The sequence below is a fragment of the Mytilus edulis genome, chromosome 2, assembly GCF_963676685.1.
Source record: "Mytilus edulis chromosome 2, xbMytEdul2.2, whole genome shotgun sequence".
Taxonomy (NCBI): domain Eukaryota; kingdom Metazoa; phylum Mollusca; class Bivalvia; order Mytilida; family Mytilidae; genus Mytilus; species Mytilus edulis.
The window spans coordinates 30,737,057-30,756,230 of NC_092345.1; the positions used below are offsets into that span (position 1 = coordinate 30,737,057).

General features: G+C 30.0%; 1 protein-coding gene across 4 annotated transcripts in view; it reads right to left on the reverse strand.

The window, feature by feature from the left end:
* The window catches only part of LOC139511947 (centrosome-associated protein 350-like), a 126,011-nt gene that overhangs the window by 20,491 nt on the left and 86,346 nt on the right, over positions 1 to 19,174 (reverse strand). For all 4 annotated transcript variants that reach the window (XM_071299154.1, XM_071299155.1, XM_071299157.1 and 1 more), the window contains 9 exons: positions 18,722 to 19,035; positions 16,337 to 16,452; positions 14,006 to 14,376; positions 8,792 to 8,914; positions 4,016 to 4,188; positions 3,468 to 3,557; positions 1,306 to 1,489; positions 512 to 722; positions 73 to 180 (listed from right to left, as the gene is read on the reverse strand). In XM_071299154.1, the coding sequence (XP_071155255.1) occupies positions 73 to 180; positions 512 to 722; positions 1,306 to 1,489; positions 3,468 to 3,557; positions 4,016 to 4,188; positions 8,792 to 8,914; positions 14,006 to 14,376; positions 16,337 to 16,452; positions 18,722 to 19,035 (1,690 nt within the window). The remainder of the gene's footprint in view (positions 1 to 72; positions 181 to 511; positions 723 to 1,305; positions 1,490 to 3,467; positions 3,558 to 4,015; positions 4,189 to 8,791; positions 8,915 to 14,005; positions 14,377 to 16,336; positions 16,453 to 18,721; positions 19,036 to 19,174) is intronic.

Genomic DNA, 19,174 nt, shown 5'->3' on the forward strand with positions numbered 1-19,174 from the left:
TGCAAGATGGCAAATACTCTGCAGCAATAAGGCCCACAAGAAGATTTTGATCAACCCAAACAAGTAACTTACAATTCAAACTGTCTAGAATAGGAAACTTCTTGGAATGTGTCGTCATGTTCACTCTCAGATGGTAGTGGTTTAAAGCTCACAGAAGTTTTCGGTCTGGTGTCTTCATTTCTGAAAAAAACAATTAAAAAAATTCTAATGATCTTATATTTTAACTTAGGTCAATCCCTAAGCTCAGTCTAACATTTACAGTTTACATTGTTTTTAATTGATTTCTATAATGAAAGAGGTATATATTTTGCACAGCACATAAAATATATATATAAATGTTTCCAATTCTTTAGGGATATATCCTTTTTTAATAGAATTTAAAACATATTTATTCATAATATATGATATTATGAGGAAATATTCAATGAGTAAAAAACTACAATGAGTAGGTATTACAAAACCATTGCTGAACATTCTGAAAATCAAAACAGCCTAAATGTAGTCCTATTACCTTGATTTAATACTATGATGTACTGAAGCTTCACTCCTCAAACCAAAACCAGGACTATTTGTTCTAGCACCAACTCCTGGACTTCTGTTTCTAGGCAGGCTATTTTGTGTGGACCTAATTTTTGGAGCTGTATGTTGTGAGGTAACCAGTTCCTTTCTGTACTCCTCTTCCTTTTTCTTTGGTTCTGTTGAATATCCTTGTCGTTGTTTGTCTAGAAGTATAAATATTTACATACAGTAAATTCAGAAATTATTGCGATGTTTTATTATTGAGAAAAATGCGAAAGGGTTATAATCTCAATAATTTGAACTTGCATTTTTTTTCATATATGAATTAAATAGGAATTTTCTCAATATTGCAAAAATTAAAATTGAACTTTCGTCTAAAATTCTAAATTCGCAATAATAAATGCACCAATATATAATTTCTGAATTTACAGTAGATACTTGTTGAATGAATTTACAGGATATCTAAGAAAACAAGAAATTAAATTCAGGATTAATATCCATTTACATATTAATCTTGAACTTTATACATGTGAAAATATATCAGAAATGCTCAATACTGAAATAACAACATTCAATTTAAAAAAAAAACAAGTACAAAACAGAATGCTTACACTTCAAAATTTTACAGGCATTTGTGAAAAAAAATGTGTAGAGTTGATTAAACGAAATTCATTCTTTTCATGAAAATGAAGAAATTTGTACTTCAAATATTTTCATACTAAAAATAGATACCTTGAAAAAATTTCCACTGATAGCTCATACCACTAATAAATATGTATCAAGTACCTTGATTTCGTTGATGCCTAGCAAATACATTGAAGACATTATCTGGATCTGGACGCGATTCCTCCCATGAATATTTCCCTCCTCCTCTGTGTTGTGTTGAAGGACGTGGTATGACCATTTCTGTAGGACCTTGGTGCCGATGTCCACCAGCATGGAAATCTCTATCTCGTAACCCTGAGCCAACCTACAATACCAATATTAGATTTAGAATTAACCTGCAATACCAACATGAGATTAAGAATTTACCTGCAATACCAACATGAGACTTACAATTTACCTACAATACCAACACGAGATTTAGAATTTACTTACAATACCAACATGAGATTTAGAATTTACCTACAATACCAACATGAGATTGACAATGTACCTACAATACCAACATGAGATTTAGAATTTACCTACAATACCAACATGAGATTTAGAATTTACCTACAATACCAACATGAGATTTAGAATTTACCTACAATACCAACATGAGATTGACAATTTACCTACAATTCCAACATGAAATTGACAATTTACCTACAATACCAACATGAGATTTACAATTACTTACTTTGACTTGATGGGGAATGATTTGATACATATATGAGAGACATTTAATTTGCATTCTAATCTTACTTTAAGAATTTACGGTTACAAATTGGTTCTAACTGGTTTTGATCAAAGTCATCAATGACAATACATTTGCAACTCTCAAACTGCTAAATAAAGATATATAACCAAAACATTGTACTTTTATTCATTAATTTGTCTCCATTTCACAAGCTTATCTGACATGAAAATGACATTTATCAATGAAAAGCTTGAATATTTAGTTAGCAAATATGCCCTGTTCCCTAAAGTTATGAAAATAGTGGATCAGTCTAGTCAATACTTTATAAAAGTTACAACAGACAATAAACAACGCAATGACCTCAAGATGAGTTTTGAATTTACAATCATCTGAACATCAATAATTAACATATTCATTTACTTTCATTTCTGATGTTGTGTTTAGAGGTACATAAATAATAAACATATCTATTTATTTCCTATGAATATTAATTTCAAAGGTAAAATACAACATTTATTTTAAAAATAGTTCGTGAAGGAAAAAACAATCTTGTTGGAGCCCTCAAGGAATGAATATGCATATTCATTATATCAATCACTAAACTGAATGACGGCATTGTAATCTCATGAGAAAATGTGTAACACATTCATACCAAAGAAGTCAGCCAAAGTATATGCACCATTTAATTTAACTATCTATATAATCAATAGAAAGTTAAATGGTAGTATAATGAGTAGAAGCAATTTCTTAAATAAAGATCATATTTACATCTTGCAAACAATTCACACTGTTTTTGTCATGAATTTTCATTTTAATGTGACAAAAAAAATAATGAAATTTTACCACTCAAATAACATAAAGCCATTTTGAAGTTATCAATTTCATATCAATGATTCGTTATTGATGAACAATATTAACAAACTTAATATATTCCCATTCTTTGCCCTTGGTTTTTTTCTTCATTATTATTCATAGATTTCATTTTTTTGTGATTATCAATAATGTTGAAATATTGAACAAAGAAATTTAATTTAGTACATGTAAAAGGAAGAAAATATGCTCTTTCTTGAATAAATGGATTTTCAATTGCATGGATTTTAACATTTTGAGCTTATGCATTTATCCTTAAAACTTAAATATGGAGTATTGGTAAAATATTCTTCCAGTCAGTTCACATGATATCTGCAAATTACACCCATGACCTGATAAACTTTATATACTTAAAATTGAGAATGGAAATAGGGAAAAGTTCAAATAGACAACAACCTGACAAAGAGCAGAAACCAGAAGTATTGAACCTTCTTTTCATAGAGATCCATTCCCTTAAACTAAAGTTATTGTCTGCACACCAAATGTGCCTTGGACGAGGCAGACGACAATGACAACAACATCATACCATTATATGAATCCCAAATCTTTTTTTTGCAGTCGTATAAAAACTGGATATTGAAGTTTAAACTCATAATTATGTAAGAAAAATGTACCCCAAGCTTTTAACTATATATTCTGTTGTTAATAGTTGTGTTTCCACTTGAACCAAGTTATAACATCTCTGATAGTTAAGAAAACCAAATCTACTGATTAAACATATTATAAAACTTACTGGTCTCCTATTAGACAAAAGTGAATTTTCTGAATCTTCTGTTAATGTGATCTCACTGAAAGTTGATGTCTCTGTAATGGATGACTCATCCTGAAAAACAAATCATTTGTTAAATATATTTCAGGTTACAAAGAGCTCAGAAATATAGGGACTAGAGTCCAAATTTCCATTCCAGCTAAAAAGAAAATATATGCAAGATAAATAAGTTTTCTTCAATTCACGAACCTTATATTACCATTCTTGTTGAAATTTCATTTTTTAAGTGTAGTAATAAATTCACTTCACATCTTTTCTAAAAAAATTTTAAAGTTTATGTTTCAATAAATCCTGTCTCAAGTATTTTGCAACTTAGAATGAATCAAAATACTGTGTCACGGAGGAATTTGATTTTCCCGTATAAATTTGGCATGTTTTCATTTTATTCTGGTCCTAATAAGGCTTCAAAAGACAAATAATCTTTCAGAAGAATAGAACATATACGATAATATTATAGCTTCTGTTTGATAGGAAAAATAAGTTTAAAATCTAAAAGTAATTTTGCAACCTACCTCGTCTTGTCCTGCACGTCTGATGTGACCCCCAACAGTTTGCCCTGATGGAAGTTTCCAACTGTTCAGATTTTGTCGTACTGTATGTCCACGGTATGCAGCTTGGATTCTAATGGCTGCTGCTTCAACAGGGTTGTCATCAGTGTCATTAAACGTAGAGTTTCTTTGATTACCTAAAATAACAGGTTGAGTAGGTATTAGTAAGTTGTATATTCATGTACCTCCTTATAAGGCAACAGCTATATATCAACAAAGGCAAGAATGAGGCATATCTATCTTTATTCTATGTTTAAAGCATTATTTCTAATATGAGAAAAAACAGGCAGGGGGAAACTTCAATCAGTCAGCAACCCAACAAACCCAGTTTTTCAAAATAAAAGCTTTAAAAGTCATTTTATTGTTATCAGCAATGGATCAGTCACAGCAGCCATTTAAATTTTTCAGCGATGAATGAGCAGCCACAGCTGCCAGAATAGGATTTTCAGCAAAGGATATGCAGTCACATCTGCCAAAATATTGTTTTTCAGCAATATAAGCAAAATCAGCCACATAAGATTTCAGTTCGCCCACGTTTTTTTGATGATCGCTTAGCTTACTTTTAGTATCAATGTCAAATATTTACTAAATATAAACATGTAACCTTTAAGTAAAATGAATTAATTATAAAATTTGGATCATATTATCTTAAACAAGCATAATGATAAGGATGTAAGGTCATAGTTTTCTGTAAATATATTATGTTTAAGATTTTAAATCAAAATCAGAAAAAAGTTGAATGTGAAATAATGACTTTAAGCAAAAGAAAATCCATTTCTTCATAACATGTTCTTAAATAACATACACAGTTAACAAAAGACCATTTTTAAGCAAACATTTAAATTCTTAAAAAATAACTCTACAAATGCACGTTTTATTACAAAAAAATATAAAATATGCAAAGATGATACAAATTAAAAAGATGTCAGATATTCTATAATATATTTGAAAATATTCTTAATATCAATTTAAGAATGTTTTAATAAGGAATTTTTGTATTTTATATTATCTTAGTTTCTATTTTTACATTTCATATCATTAGGTAACAAAAAGTTTAAATTTGAAATGCAAAATTGTGAAATTTTTAAGCAGGGTTTAGTATATTTTATTAACTGAATGAATAATATTACAAATATAATTTAACGGTATAATAACAAAAATTTAAAGCCACACCTAATGTATGTCATTTTAATAGCAATTTTTGAGTACATCATTGATTAAAAATGGAGTTTTTTTTTCAAAATTTGAAATTACCAAGTATTTCATATAATTGAAGATTAAATAAACAAGTCTATTTGTGAAAGAATCATATATTTGTAATATGACTTTAATTAAAAAAAAAGTGTTATCAAATCAATTATACAAATCATAAAGAAGAAATAAGAAGTACTCTAATTTTAAAATGTTTTTAATGACCAAATTAAAGCAACTACATTTGCATACAGAAAGTCAGCTTGATTTAATAAGAAGTAGGGTATTGGTTTTTGCATTTGAAATGATTTACATTTTGTCAGGTTTGTGGTGTTTCATAGCAGACTTATCGGTTTTGATTCTGCTTAATATTGACGGCTGTGCAGTAACATTTAGTTGCTTATATTAACATCATTTCAGTCATGTCTGGTCAGAATGGGGATGTTTAATCCAATGCCTTGTGTGAAGAGAGTGCCACATTCTTTGCACTTTAGGAACCCTTGCAACAACTCTTTGAGGGGTCTGTAGGTGAAATTTCTGTCCCTATCCAATATACCCTCCTTTTCCGGTGGCAGTCCAAATTTCGCTGACCATCATCCCAAATGGACTCTTTTACAGGACTTCTTATTGTATTTATTGTTAACTTGTTCTCATCCTGGACATGCATGAAATATTTGCCACTGGACATTAAGTAACCAACAATCAATCAATCAATCAATTAACATTATTTAGACTCTGTTGGATAGTTGTCTCATTGGCAATCGTACCACATTTCAATATTTTGATAGTGTTATTTATTGTGACTTTTTTTTATCATCTATTAATTCCCTTTCAAACTTATAAATATATCCATCGTATTTCTTTGACAGTAAAACAAAACTAGAAATGCAACTGCAACTGCACATAAAAGAGACTTCAAATGAAAAGAAATGTCTCGGCCAATGAAGAAATTCACAAGAGTGCACACACAGAAATGTCTCGCCTTCTTTACTAATCATTGATATTATGTTGATACTCCTAAATCTAAAGCTTTATTACGACTGTCACATAGACTTAACATGAATCATGAAAATGAGGTCAAGGTCAGTTGAACCATATGCCAGGCAGACATGTACAGCTAACAATGCTTCCATACAACAAATATAGTTGACCTATTGCTTATAGTTTAAGAAAATAGACCAAAACACAAAAACTTAACACTGAGCAATGAACCTTGAAAACCAGGTCAAGGTCAAATAAAACCTGCACGACTGACATATAGATCATAAAATATTTCCATACACAAAATATAGTAGACCTATGACATATAGTATTAGATAAAAAGACCAAAACTCAAAAACTTAACTTTGACCACTGAACCATGAAAATGAGGTCAAGGTCAGATGACATCTGCCCGCTAGACATGTACACCTTACAATCATTCCATACAACAAATATAGTAAACCTATTGCATAAAGTATGAGAAAAACAGACCAAAACACAAAAACTTAACTATAACCACTGAACCATGAAAATGAGGTCAAGGTCAAATGACACCTGCCAGTTGGACATGTACACCTTACAGTCCTTCCATACACCGAATATACAAGACCTATTGCTTATAGTATCTGAGATATGGACTTGACCACCAAAACTTAACCTTGTTCACTGATCCATGAAATGAGGTTGAGGTCAAGTGAAAACTGTCTGACGGGCATGAGGACCTTGCAAGGTACACACATACTAAATATAGTTATCCTATTCCTTACAGTAAGAGAGAATTTAACATTGCAAAAAATCTGAACTTTTTTTTCAAGTGGTCACTGAACCATGAAAATGAGGTCAAGGACAATGGACATGTGACTGACGGAAACTTTGTAACATGAGGCATCTATATACAAAATATGAAGCATCCAGGTCTTCCACCTTCTAAAATATATAGCTTTTAAGAAGTGAGCTAACACCGCCGCCGCCGCCGGATCACTATCCCTATGTCGAGCTTTCTGCAACAAAAGTTGCAGGCTCGACAATAAATGATGTTTTACTATCCAACAGATTATAATTAAAAAACATTTATTCGTTAACAGAATTTTTGGTCATTTAAATATATTTTTTTAAATTGAAAAAAGGGCGGTCATCCTTACAGTGCTTAAAATGACAAAAAATAGCCAAACAATGATTAGTAAGAGCTGCCAACATTTTACCTACATCACTGATAATATTGTAACGGTAGTATTGTAGTTATTAGCATGAACAAATGAACAATGATGTGTCAACAATGTTTCAATGACGATAAAGATTTAATTAGAAGTCTCAAATTCTCTCTATTTATTCATGTCAGACAAAATAAATGGTTTCAATAATTTTGAAGAAAATGTGAAATGTTTGTTTGCAATAAATGTGAGTAATTCAATGGATTGTACATTAAATATTGATAAGGGATGTTTGTAAATTTATTAATTTCACTTAACATATATGAAATTACAGTATTTTTGATATGCATCAGTATATGTTTTCAATTTGCCTTGAGAATTCAAATCAATAATGGATTTTTTAACAGAGAGAACATGCAATTTTTTATTGGTATTGTTTAGGATTATGCAAATGTTATGTTTGTTAAGCTATTTGACAATGTCAGCAGCGTCCTGTTAATTTGTTTTTCAATTATTTTTCATAAAGAATAAAATACGTATAATTCAAGTACATTGTAAAGGTTGCATAGGTTTTCATAATTTATTTCCCTACAGATCAAAACAACAGGGGAAAGTTATATACACAGAGAACTTTGTATGGGCCTTTGCTTATTATTGAAGGCAGTATGGTGACCTATAGTTGTTAAACTCTGTGTCATTTGGTCTCTTGTGAAGAGTTGTCTCATTTGCAATCATACTATATCTTCTTTTTTATATTGCTTGATGCTTTTTAGTTTTACAAGTTTGATTGTTCCAATTTCTTTTCGGTGTTGATGTTCAATGTTTGGTTGGCTTTGTTGAAGCCATTTCCCGACTTTATTTAAGTTAGAAAATTTAGAGCATACCATACAATAACAAGAACATTTAGAGCTCGATATACAATATCACAGGAAATTGAAAGCTTGCCATAAAATATAACTATGTTAGGTGGTCTCTAAATTGGTGTATGTTGTTGTGCTGCTGTGTCCCACATCTTATTCAGGGCCTCTGTGACCAAGATGTTATGAGTAGTTCATTTACAATGATCATTAGTCTGTCTAGGCTGAGGTTGTGAGTTCAAGTTTGACAAGGATTGCAAGTTTGACTAGGGTTTGCAAGTTTTTAGTCTGTCAAAGCTGAGGTTGTGAGTTCAAGTTTGACTAGGGTTTGCAAGTTTTTCATGCAGATGGTTGGCAGTTCTTTCAAGGTACCCTGGCTTCCTCTACCAATACAAACTGACATAACTAAGAGTGCAGAAATTAGAATTACCGGTAATCACCCATCACAATCAATCAATCAATCTATTCATATAAAACAAGCAACCGTTAAACTTCCCAAGACAGGTGACTTTTAGAGAGGAACTTACAAGTTCATAGTCATTATCATTGATGAAACATACCTGGGAGATTTGAGGTGAAAACTGAGTAATCATTTCCGGCGTCTGTCATTCTGTCGTATCTCGATACAAAGTCCTCCTCGTCACCATGTCTGTTGAATGCCCATCTTTGATTTGTGCTGCCATCTACAAATTAAAAAAACACACATGTATAGTTGACATTGTTAGGTTGATGTCTTGTTGACATATTCATGTACTGTAGATTCATTTAGTATCATCTATACCAATTTTCGTGGATTGAGGTCAAACTGTATTTTCCTAAGTGGAAATTTGATTTTGCGGATTTTTCAGACTGCTTACATGCCTATAGGAATTATAATCCTTTGCTAAACATTTCAATTTGTGGTTTATTTGAACCAGTGGAATCCATGAAAATTAGTACCCCAACACAGAATGATTCAAAAGCACTTTTTTCCTCTTTTTATGTCATACAGTAAAACCTGTCCAAACCAAAACCTTTCATGAACTAAGATTTTGCAATGAACAACAGTGATGAATAGTCTGCCTTTAAAAAAAAACAACATTTTACTGTATGATGTATGTACAATTTCAGTAAACATAAGACAGAGTGATTGTAACTTTGCATGTTTATCATAGATATTCAAATGATTTCCGTTTCAATTTCCCATTATTTATTCCTTTCTTCAGAAAATAATTTCACCACGTAACTCAACTTTGCCCTTTCTATGATAAAAGAAAAAAGTGAATTAATGCTAAAACACAAGAGATCAGTAGATTTGTTAAGGTCTATCATGCTTATAAGACGACAAGACTCAGATGCTAAAGATGTGTTTTTGTATTCAACAACATGTTTGTGTTTAATTTATAGAAAATTAATCTTAAATTTAAATAATCTTAAAAGCTTCCAAGGTCATTAATCTTTTTTTACATTAATAAAAGTAAATATTTAAGAGAAATGACCTGCCCTACACCAATACACAGGAAAAACAATGGAGCACTTCAGAAATTTAAAAGCAAAATGTTTGACACAGTCCACTTTTAAATATGAGCAACAACTTAAAATATGGTACCAATGGAAAAATCGTTAATAGTTTACGATCATTTGAGGTCCATTTTTCAGCATTGGTTAACAGTAACCTGTGATCAAGATCATAAAATTCAAACAGTTAATGTGTAAGGTAGTCATTATTATTATCTGTAAGTACAAAACATCAGGTTGAAAATATCCCACTCTTCGCTGACTATATGACATTGTTTTTTTTCTTCTCATTATTGAAGGCTGTACATTGTCAGACTTAAAATTGCTCAAACTGGTTTACTTTTACAAATTGTGACTTGGATGGAGAGTTTTCTTATTGGCACTCATACCACATCTTCTTATGTCTATTATATCCACTTATTTGAACTCTGTTGGATGATTGCTAACATACCACATCTTGTCATTTTCATATTGATAACAATATGAATGCATTTAAACTGGTTCTAGCCAGTTTGATAAATTTTGATAAACCACAAGGTGTGATTATATTTCTCTCATGTAATTTCTCCAATCTGAACTTTGCACTTTGTATTATAAGAGAAGCAGAACCACTTTACCCAGTTGACTTGCAAATTTATCTACTCTCTATAATATGCTTAGTCATGTCATAAACCTCACATTTTTAAGATGGAAATTTACAATTTTTGAGGTGGTACACATCATTTTCAAGGGTGTTAATTTGTAGAACCCATATATTTATAATAGCATGCTTGATCAAGATGTTCAGAACCGCTGCTATTTTCATCCACAAGCCCTTCATGAACTTTATGTTAAGGTAACTCAACTTTTCTAACAATCTTTTCTTTGAATATTCAAGCACTTTTTCATTTGAGATACATGTACTTTATAAAGAAAAGGTTTAAAATCTATTTCTCTAACTTGACAATTACATGTCACCCTACAAATTAATCTGTAAATTTTAAGAAGTCAAATCAATTGAAATTTTAGATCAATAAAAACAAGAAGATTTTAATTTTGTTTTCCAGAACTTTAATATTTTTAATATAGACACCATAACCCTCAAAAGATGGCCTCTCATTAGCTAACAATTTTTTCTACATCAGCATTTTTGGACCTACGGAGGTTCCATCAATAAAATACAAACTCACTTACCCCATTGTTTGGTACACGAACAAATAAATACTGAAACGATCTACCATATACATGGGGAACAAAATCTATAATTGGTGAATGGAATTTACTTTACAATAGAAAATAAACAATGTCAAAACTTCGTCAATAATATAAAACTACCGTAGTAGGTGTAAAATAATAATTAGTTTTATTGACAAACAAAAAAAAAAATTTCTGTATTGAATTTGAAAAATTGAAATTTATAAACAATGTCAAGTTAAACTTCGTCAATAATATAAAACTACGGTAGTAGGTGAAAAAGTTAATTAGTTTTATGACAAACAAAAAAAAGGTTCTGTATAGAATTTGAAAAGTAAAATTTATATGAATGGGACACTCTTTGTAGTTTAAAGTGGATGAAATTACTCGTTGAGTAATTAAAGTTTTCTTTAAAAATAGTAGATTTTTATTTACTATTTACTTTTACTTTGACACTTTTTATTTAAAATTTCAAAGGTCATCTCGCTGTAATAAGATAACTTTGGTAAAATTCTATAATATTATAGACTAGATTCATTAAATCATGTTATATGTGAAATGAGATATGAAGGTATTACAGAATCTATGTTAGATCTTGAGCTCTTAAAATCTGCTTTACTTTGAATTCTAAATTAAGAAAATAAAAGCAAGTTTGGATGATATTTGGTTACAGTTTTAAGACTATCTATAAGTCCTATCTTTATTATCTATAGATGGATGCAAAAATACTTTAAATGTTTGGATAATTTTAGCATGTGAAATAAAATTGAGAATGGAAATAGGAAATGTGTCAAAGAGACAACAACCCAACTAAAGAGCAGAAAAAAGCGGAAGGCCACCATTGGGTCCTCAACACAGCAAGATAATCCTGCACTTGAAGGTGTGCTTCAGCTGGCCCATAAACAAAAATGTGTAACTATATAATATTTGACAACCGTCTTGGGGATTTCCTGAAACTATTGAGAAGATAAGAAGTAAAAGGCTGTTTGGTTCATTTCAAAACATTTTCTTGTAGACATATCTTTTTTTTTTTTTTTTTTAAATGTGTGAAAAGTAGACTTCTATTAACATTTGACCAAATATATTTTGGATTAACTTAATCATAAATATAACATAGTCTGGCACTGCCATTGACATTGTAAAACTTATCAGAATCAGAAATCAACAGATCAAATTTTGTACTCTAAGAACAGAGCAAAGTTTTCTGCCTGCAAGGCATGGTATTCCCATAAGTCTGACCATGCTGACATGTCTGACAAAGTATCATGGAAAAAAAACATTAATTTTTAAAACTCTGCTTACATCTGTAATTTAGTTATATTTTTTCATAGCAATCCATTTTTTTTTTAATTCAAATTAAAAAAAAAACCAAACATAAATCAGTAAAACTAGAAAGGAAGGGGGAGAATAAATGTCTAAAATATAAGAAAAAAAAAGTTTTTAAAATATAACTGTGACCTACTGCATTTGTACCTAGTTAAAAAAAAATCTCATTTTAAAATAGGATATTTTTTCATTTTTATATCGGATTGTTATAAATCAGTTAAGTTTATTTGTAAACCATTACTGAAATAACCTTGAACTTGAGAAAAATCCTGAATACAGTTCAATGTTTTTATACAAACAAAAAATATTTGATCAGAAACTTAATCTTTTAATCTCAAATTAAAAATACTCTTTTTCAAAACTAATGACTCCTTTCTTTTGTTCATTGAACTAGAAATTGACAATTTCTATTATACGAACTGCCACAAAATACCAATATTTGAACCATTTTCCGTGATAATAATACATTTCTGCATCTAATTAAACTTTTAATCATATTGAAATGCAGTTACTCCATGGTCATTTAGATTAATTCTATGATACAATCACTCAATAAATCACTTTAAAAAACTGACATATTAAAGGCACTTTCTGCATTACAGGTAATACAAACATACAGGTTATGGGAAAAAACATAAACTTTTAACTTTAGATAAAAATATGGACTTAAATTCAAATTTTGCTTTAATACAGGTTATCTAGGTTATGCTATCTACTAATTTATCTAAAATATAATATTAAAATATGGAGATGTGGCATGATTGCCAATAAGACATCTATCCAATAGAGTCCAAATGACATGGATATAAGCCACTTAAGGTCACTGTAAAGCCTTTAACAATGAGCAAAATCCTTACTATGTAGAAAGCAACAAGGCCTTGATATGCCATAACGATTAACCCAGAACAAGTATGACATAATTAAACCAATGACAACCACAAAGAAACTGGCTCTTGACTTGTGACAGGCTCATATCACAAAAAAGTCTTAAATTCCTTTTCCAAAAAGAAATTTCAATGTTAAAATCAGCTTAACAGCTGTATGTCAGCTGCCTAAAGCTTTGACATCCGTATATCGAGCATATTCAGATTTCTGCTATTAAAGGTAACAGTCATTTTCTGACAACATTATAAAGAAAAAGAATATGTTCTATGCTCAAAGTTTCCAGTTGGTGAGACCGCAACTTTGCAGTAAACTACCTTAAACCTAAACCTCATCCAGTCACAGGACAGGTGTCTATGTAACTTCTGAGCAAGGTGTTAATTATGTAAGCCTCACAAGTTATGCTTTCTCAATAGCTACAAATCATCTATCAAGGATTTAAACATATGTAGGTACAAGATCTTAGGCCTGGTATTAACCATTTTAAGACCTATTTACAAGTCTCCTGAATCTTTTTCAACACCCATCTAAATGATCTTACCTTGATGACAGTGATATAGCTGTAAATTTTATGTCAACCTAACAGAAGGACTATATTACGACTTCAAGTTATGGGACAACTCCCATATTTAACTAGATGAAATTATACTAAGGAAACTTAAAACACATTTAAAGGTTTACATTTTAAGCTGTTTAATACTAACAAGACATCAATTACATTTAAAAAGACACTTTAGTGTTAATCCTACTGAATGGGCAATTACAAGTTGTTGGAACTTTTCTGTAATATGCAGTGACAGTCGTCCAACTACAGTATATTTGATAACAATAATATTGATAAGATATTGGTAAAAAACAATCACCCTCTGATTTCAAAGGCAACTGTGAAAACTTACCATCATCAACTACTTCCCCTTTCAACTTCCTAGCCTCATTTTGAATTTTTTCTTGTAAATGTTTTGCTGTTTCCTTAATAGCTTGTAACCTTTGTTCTCTTGTCCTATCACTGCCTTCTGCTGAAGGCCGGGGAGGGTTTGAAACAGCTGATCCTCCAATGTACCCAGAATTGCCTGATAAAGGTCTACTTTCACTTTCACTTTGTTGATTAGTTACAGCCTGAGAGAATTTATTAAATACACTGTCTAAATTAAATGTAAATCCACCAACAGTCTTAGAATTGTTATTTTCCATGAGAAATTCATGTTCTTTTTGTAAACTAGCTTTCCATTGGCTCGTTTGACTAGGTTTTGACTTGTCGTCTGTTTGTCTGGAAAATAAATAAAGAAATGTGACATAGTATTCTTCGTTCATATATTAAATACTATTCTTTTTAATAATCAATCCCAAACTCTATACATTTAAAAAAAGTTTGCAGTCTATTTCAAAATCTAAAACCATGGAAGAATGCAAAAAAGGCCTTTTGAAATGATCCCTTTTCTTGTCGTAACCTTTGAATATTTATGACTTTTTAATGCGCAGGTAAAACTTTTCTTATGAACCGAAAAAAAAAAAATTGCCATTGGTACCTTTGAAGTCTGAATGATATTCAAAATAACAAACAAACATTTAAAATTCTTAAAGCATAATAGGCGACGTTCTCCTAACTTTCACTATATTTGAAAATCGTTATGAAATTCTAAAAAAAAAAGGTGATTAAAATGGTAAATTCAACCTTCCCCAGTATTTGATATTTAAGTTTAATGCAAAATTATTCGTGTATTTATATTGGCAAACTGATTTAATAAAGTCAATATGATGTTCAGCTTTTCAAGTCCCCGACAATAGAATTCATTTTTAGAAATTCTGTAAACAAATTTTTCAAAGAGCTTTTATGCTCAAGTATATTGCATAAATCATTTAACACCATGAAGAAAACGAGTTTGAATTTTAATATTTATATTTTAATAAAATATTGAACTAATTGTTTGTGTGATCAAAAGTTTATTTATTCAATCATAATGTATAATAGAATTATGTGGCACTTTCTATTTATTTCAAATTGTTTACATCCAAATAGAAAGAGAATAAAACACTGCAGCAATACATTTCAGTAGGGGGTGGACTAAGCGTCACACAGTTTTAATCATTTGGACAAAAAGGTAGATTTATGTTTTCAAAACATGAATAAAGGAATGATTTCTTTTATGCAGAATGTTTTCATGCCAATTCATCTATCAAATGCAGATCATAAAGTTTTCTAGTCCACAACCATGTACTTCAATATTTTATATTTTTTTCCATTTTAGATGTCAATATACATTTATTAGATTAAGTCAACAAACCTATATAAAATATACAAATATAATATTTGAACATATATTTCATAAAATGTCTGGTTTTTAAAATTAAACATTAAATAACTTACTGATTAACCTTCTTTAAGAATTCAGCCCTTAAATTTAATTTGTTTATTTTTATTTTTATAAGAGAATTAACCACAGTTCGAAGAAATGAATGGTTAACTTTCTATATGACTAAAAATATTCTTCATGTACAAATTTTTAGGTGTGACATTAAATTATTCTTTTTTTTAGATTTCATATATATAATAAGTCTTCTATATACAAATAAGGAGTTGTGGTATAGATGCAACATGTTAAAAAAGATGCAAAAAAATATTCACTCATATATAAACCTAAACAGAAAATCAAAGCATCATTATTGGCATAACATTTTTTATTTGTACAAGGGAAATAACTTATGCTTATGGTAAGTTGTTCCCCCTCCCCATTTATTTAGGGTATTAATCAAATTATAATAGCAAGAACAGAACAGACTGTTACTCCACTCCTTCAAATATCACATACAGTTTTAGGAATTTAAAATGCAAGATGAAATCTAACATTCTTGAAAGAGTTTATATGTGTCCTTCTTTTTTTTTAAAGACAATGCTTTGAAATTCTATAAATAGCTGATTTTCAGAATTTCTTGGTTACATTTAAATGAAACAGTGCTCTATAAAATCATGTGCATGAGGTAACATTTACCTTGAATTGGAATTTTATGCAACTGTCTTACAAGTGAGAGGTTTAGCTAGCTATTAAACCAGGTTTAATAAACCATTTTCTACATAAGCAAATACCTGTACCAAGTCATGAATATGAGTTTGATGTGTTTTTTTAGCTTTTTATTTTGCTATTTGATTATGGACTTTCCGTTTTGAATTCTTTGAGTTTGGTTTTTTTGTTATATTTGTTTTTACATAAAACAATAAGATATAAGTTTACCCTTTAGGAGTATCTAACGGAGTTCCTTCGTCCATAGAATCACCCGTAAGAGTAGAACTACCATCGCTCATCTCCATCTCTTCGTCAGCTGCCAAATTATCAGAATCACTTGTCATCTGAAATAAATCATATAACAAAAAGTCAGATATCTGTTGTTTAGATTTTACTTTTCATCAATTCATCATCCCCGTTTAATAGTAATTTACTCCATATTTTTCTCCTGGAGTTAACATAACCTGTATCAGATATCAGTTGTTTTTTTTCCATTTCCATATTCATCTTTCCTGTTTTGAAGTAATTTACTCCATTCATTTCCCTAGAATTAACCCACAAAAATAATTCCAATTCCAATATTCAAAAGTTGTTGATAATTTAATACGACAATTCTATCTCTACCATAAAAGGACAGATGTAGAAAAGATTTTAATAGTTGCAGATTCCAAGAATTATATCAAATATTTTAACTACATCCAATTAGATGTTACGTAAGAAAGTTCTTTCTGTGTGCTTCTTATGACAAACTTATCAGTTTTCTTTGTCATATCATGTCAATATGAAATATTTTATTACAAGCAAAATCATATAAAAAAAAAAAATTCAATAAGGCTTATAAGCTGAAGTTTAATGTACAATGACGCCATAAAAGGATTGTCTTACATAACTATGCTATTTTTGAAACGCAATGCCAACTTCCTGCGTATTAAGACGCTGATATGTGTGTTAATTCAATAAAAACAATTTCTTCGCTAAACCATTTTTCCTGATGATTATACAACATTTACCTGGTTTTTAATCAAAAAAAATTTTAATAAGAACTTTTTGCAGGTTCTTGAAAATTTTTTTTAACAAACAAATAAATTCAATGATGATCCTTAACATTCAGCAAACAAACAGGCTATAGAAGTAAAGCTTTAACACATCTTATGGCAGTTAATAATTCAGCTTTCAAACTGTCTTATAGAAATTACTACATGTATTGTCGCTTTTTCAATATCAGAAGTTATTCTAATTTGCGACTATTTCTCAACAATTAAACATATTCTTTTAATTCAGCTTTCAAACTGCCATATAGAAATAACTACATGTATTGTGGCTTTTTCAATATCAGAAGTTATTCTAATTAGGGACTTTTTCTCAACAGTTAAACATATTCCTTTAATTCAGCTTTCAAACTGCCTTATAGAAATGACTACATGTATTGTGGCTTTTTAAAGATCACAAGTTATTTTAATTAGAGACTATTTCTCAAGTCAAACAAATTCCAGGTTAGGGTGATTTCAACCTAGGTTAACGTGTTATTACAAATGGAATTTGCATTATCTATCACAAAGCAATTTAAAATCATTGCTGAGTTTTATATTGGATATACTCGAGAAGCATTTTAGTCTCACTACCTATTTAAATACTGTGGATTCATTTATTTTCGTGGATATCAATTTTCGTGGATAGAGAAAAAAAGACGTTTCGTGGTATACGTAAATTCGTGGATCGCTGATTACAAAAACAAAAAATTAGATACGTAATTCATGGATTTCTTTTTGATTTAGGAGATCATATAACCTCCTTGGTTTGATCAATAATAAAACAAAGCAAAAAAGAAGAAATTCATTGAAAAAGTTTTGAATTGTTAAAATCCTTGCTTGGTCATTTTAGGTTAAAGTGTTCATTGAAAACTTTTATTATTGTAACTATGACAGGGTAATTAACAACTTGCAGTTATTTTCCATGAACAGTTTTAATCAATTTTAAAAAGTAAATTATCACTGGTATTCGATATATTTATTATAGATTTAATCAAAATACTTGTATCTTCTTTCAATAAAAAAACATGTGTTATGTTACAATGTTTATCGCTAGTCAACACTATACTAGAACTGCATAACATAACCGGAAATAAACATCCGACTCCATACACATTTCTCGGAATTATTCTTCGTTGAATTCTTAAATTCATGGTTCGCTGTGACCCACGAAACCCACAAAAATTGGTATACCACGCATTAAAATGAATCCACAGTAACATACTACTATTCTTTTCTTTCTCCCTGGTTTATAGTGTAAGCTTTGAATCAAATCTATGTGTACGTACAGCTGGTTTTTAAATGAAGAAAGTATGTTAATGCAAAGCTCAAAGCCAGGATGTCTTTGAGAAGGGCTATTTGGTGCCACGATGCTATGACTTTTTAAAATAGTCAAATTCAATGTTAATCTCAACTTAAATAGTTGATAATAGTATTTTTTGGTTTTCTATGGATCTGCCTCAGGGACTGGCCATGAGTGTGAAGCATTAGGACTATTTATGCATATGATATATATAAATATTTGTTAAAAATCAACCTAGTTCAAATGCTACTGTATCTTGTAAATGTTATATAATGATTTTACCATTTGCCGACTCCTCTCGTGTTGGAATGGATGATGTCTGGGCAAGTCCGAAAGTGCCATTGGATGCGAAAATGTCTCATTATTGGATTTATGTTTTATGTCCCTGAATTTTTTAGGATGTGATGCTGTTTGTTTTTGTTTTGTATACAATTCTTCTAATTGTTTCCGCCGAAGTTCGTCAGCTTTCTTTTGACGTTTTTCTTCTTCTATTTGTTTCTGTACTCGTTCTGCTTTCTTTTTCTGTATGTAATGGCGAATCTCTTCTGCATCATAATGTCGTTGTTTAATCTGGGAATGTTTGTCTATTTCTGCAGCTGTTGAAGAAAAAAATAAATACACTGTAATGATTACAAAATAGATATATCAGCTATGAAAACTTAAATATCAACATTGAAACCAGCAGTATTGCTAGAAAAGTATACTTAAATTTAAAACTTAATATGTTGACAGTGA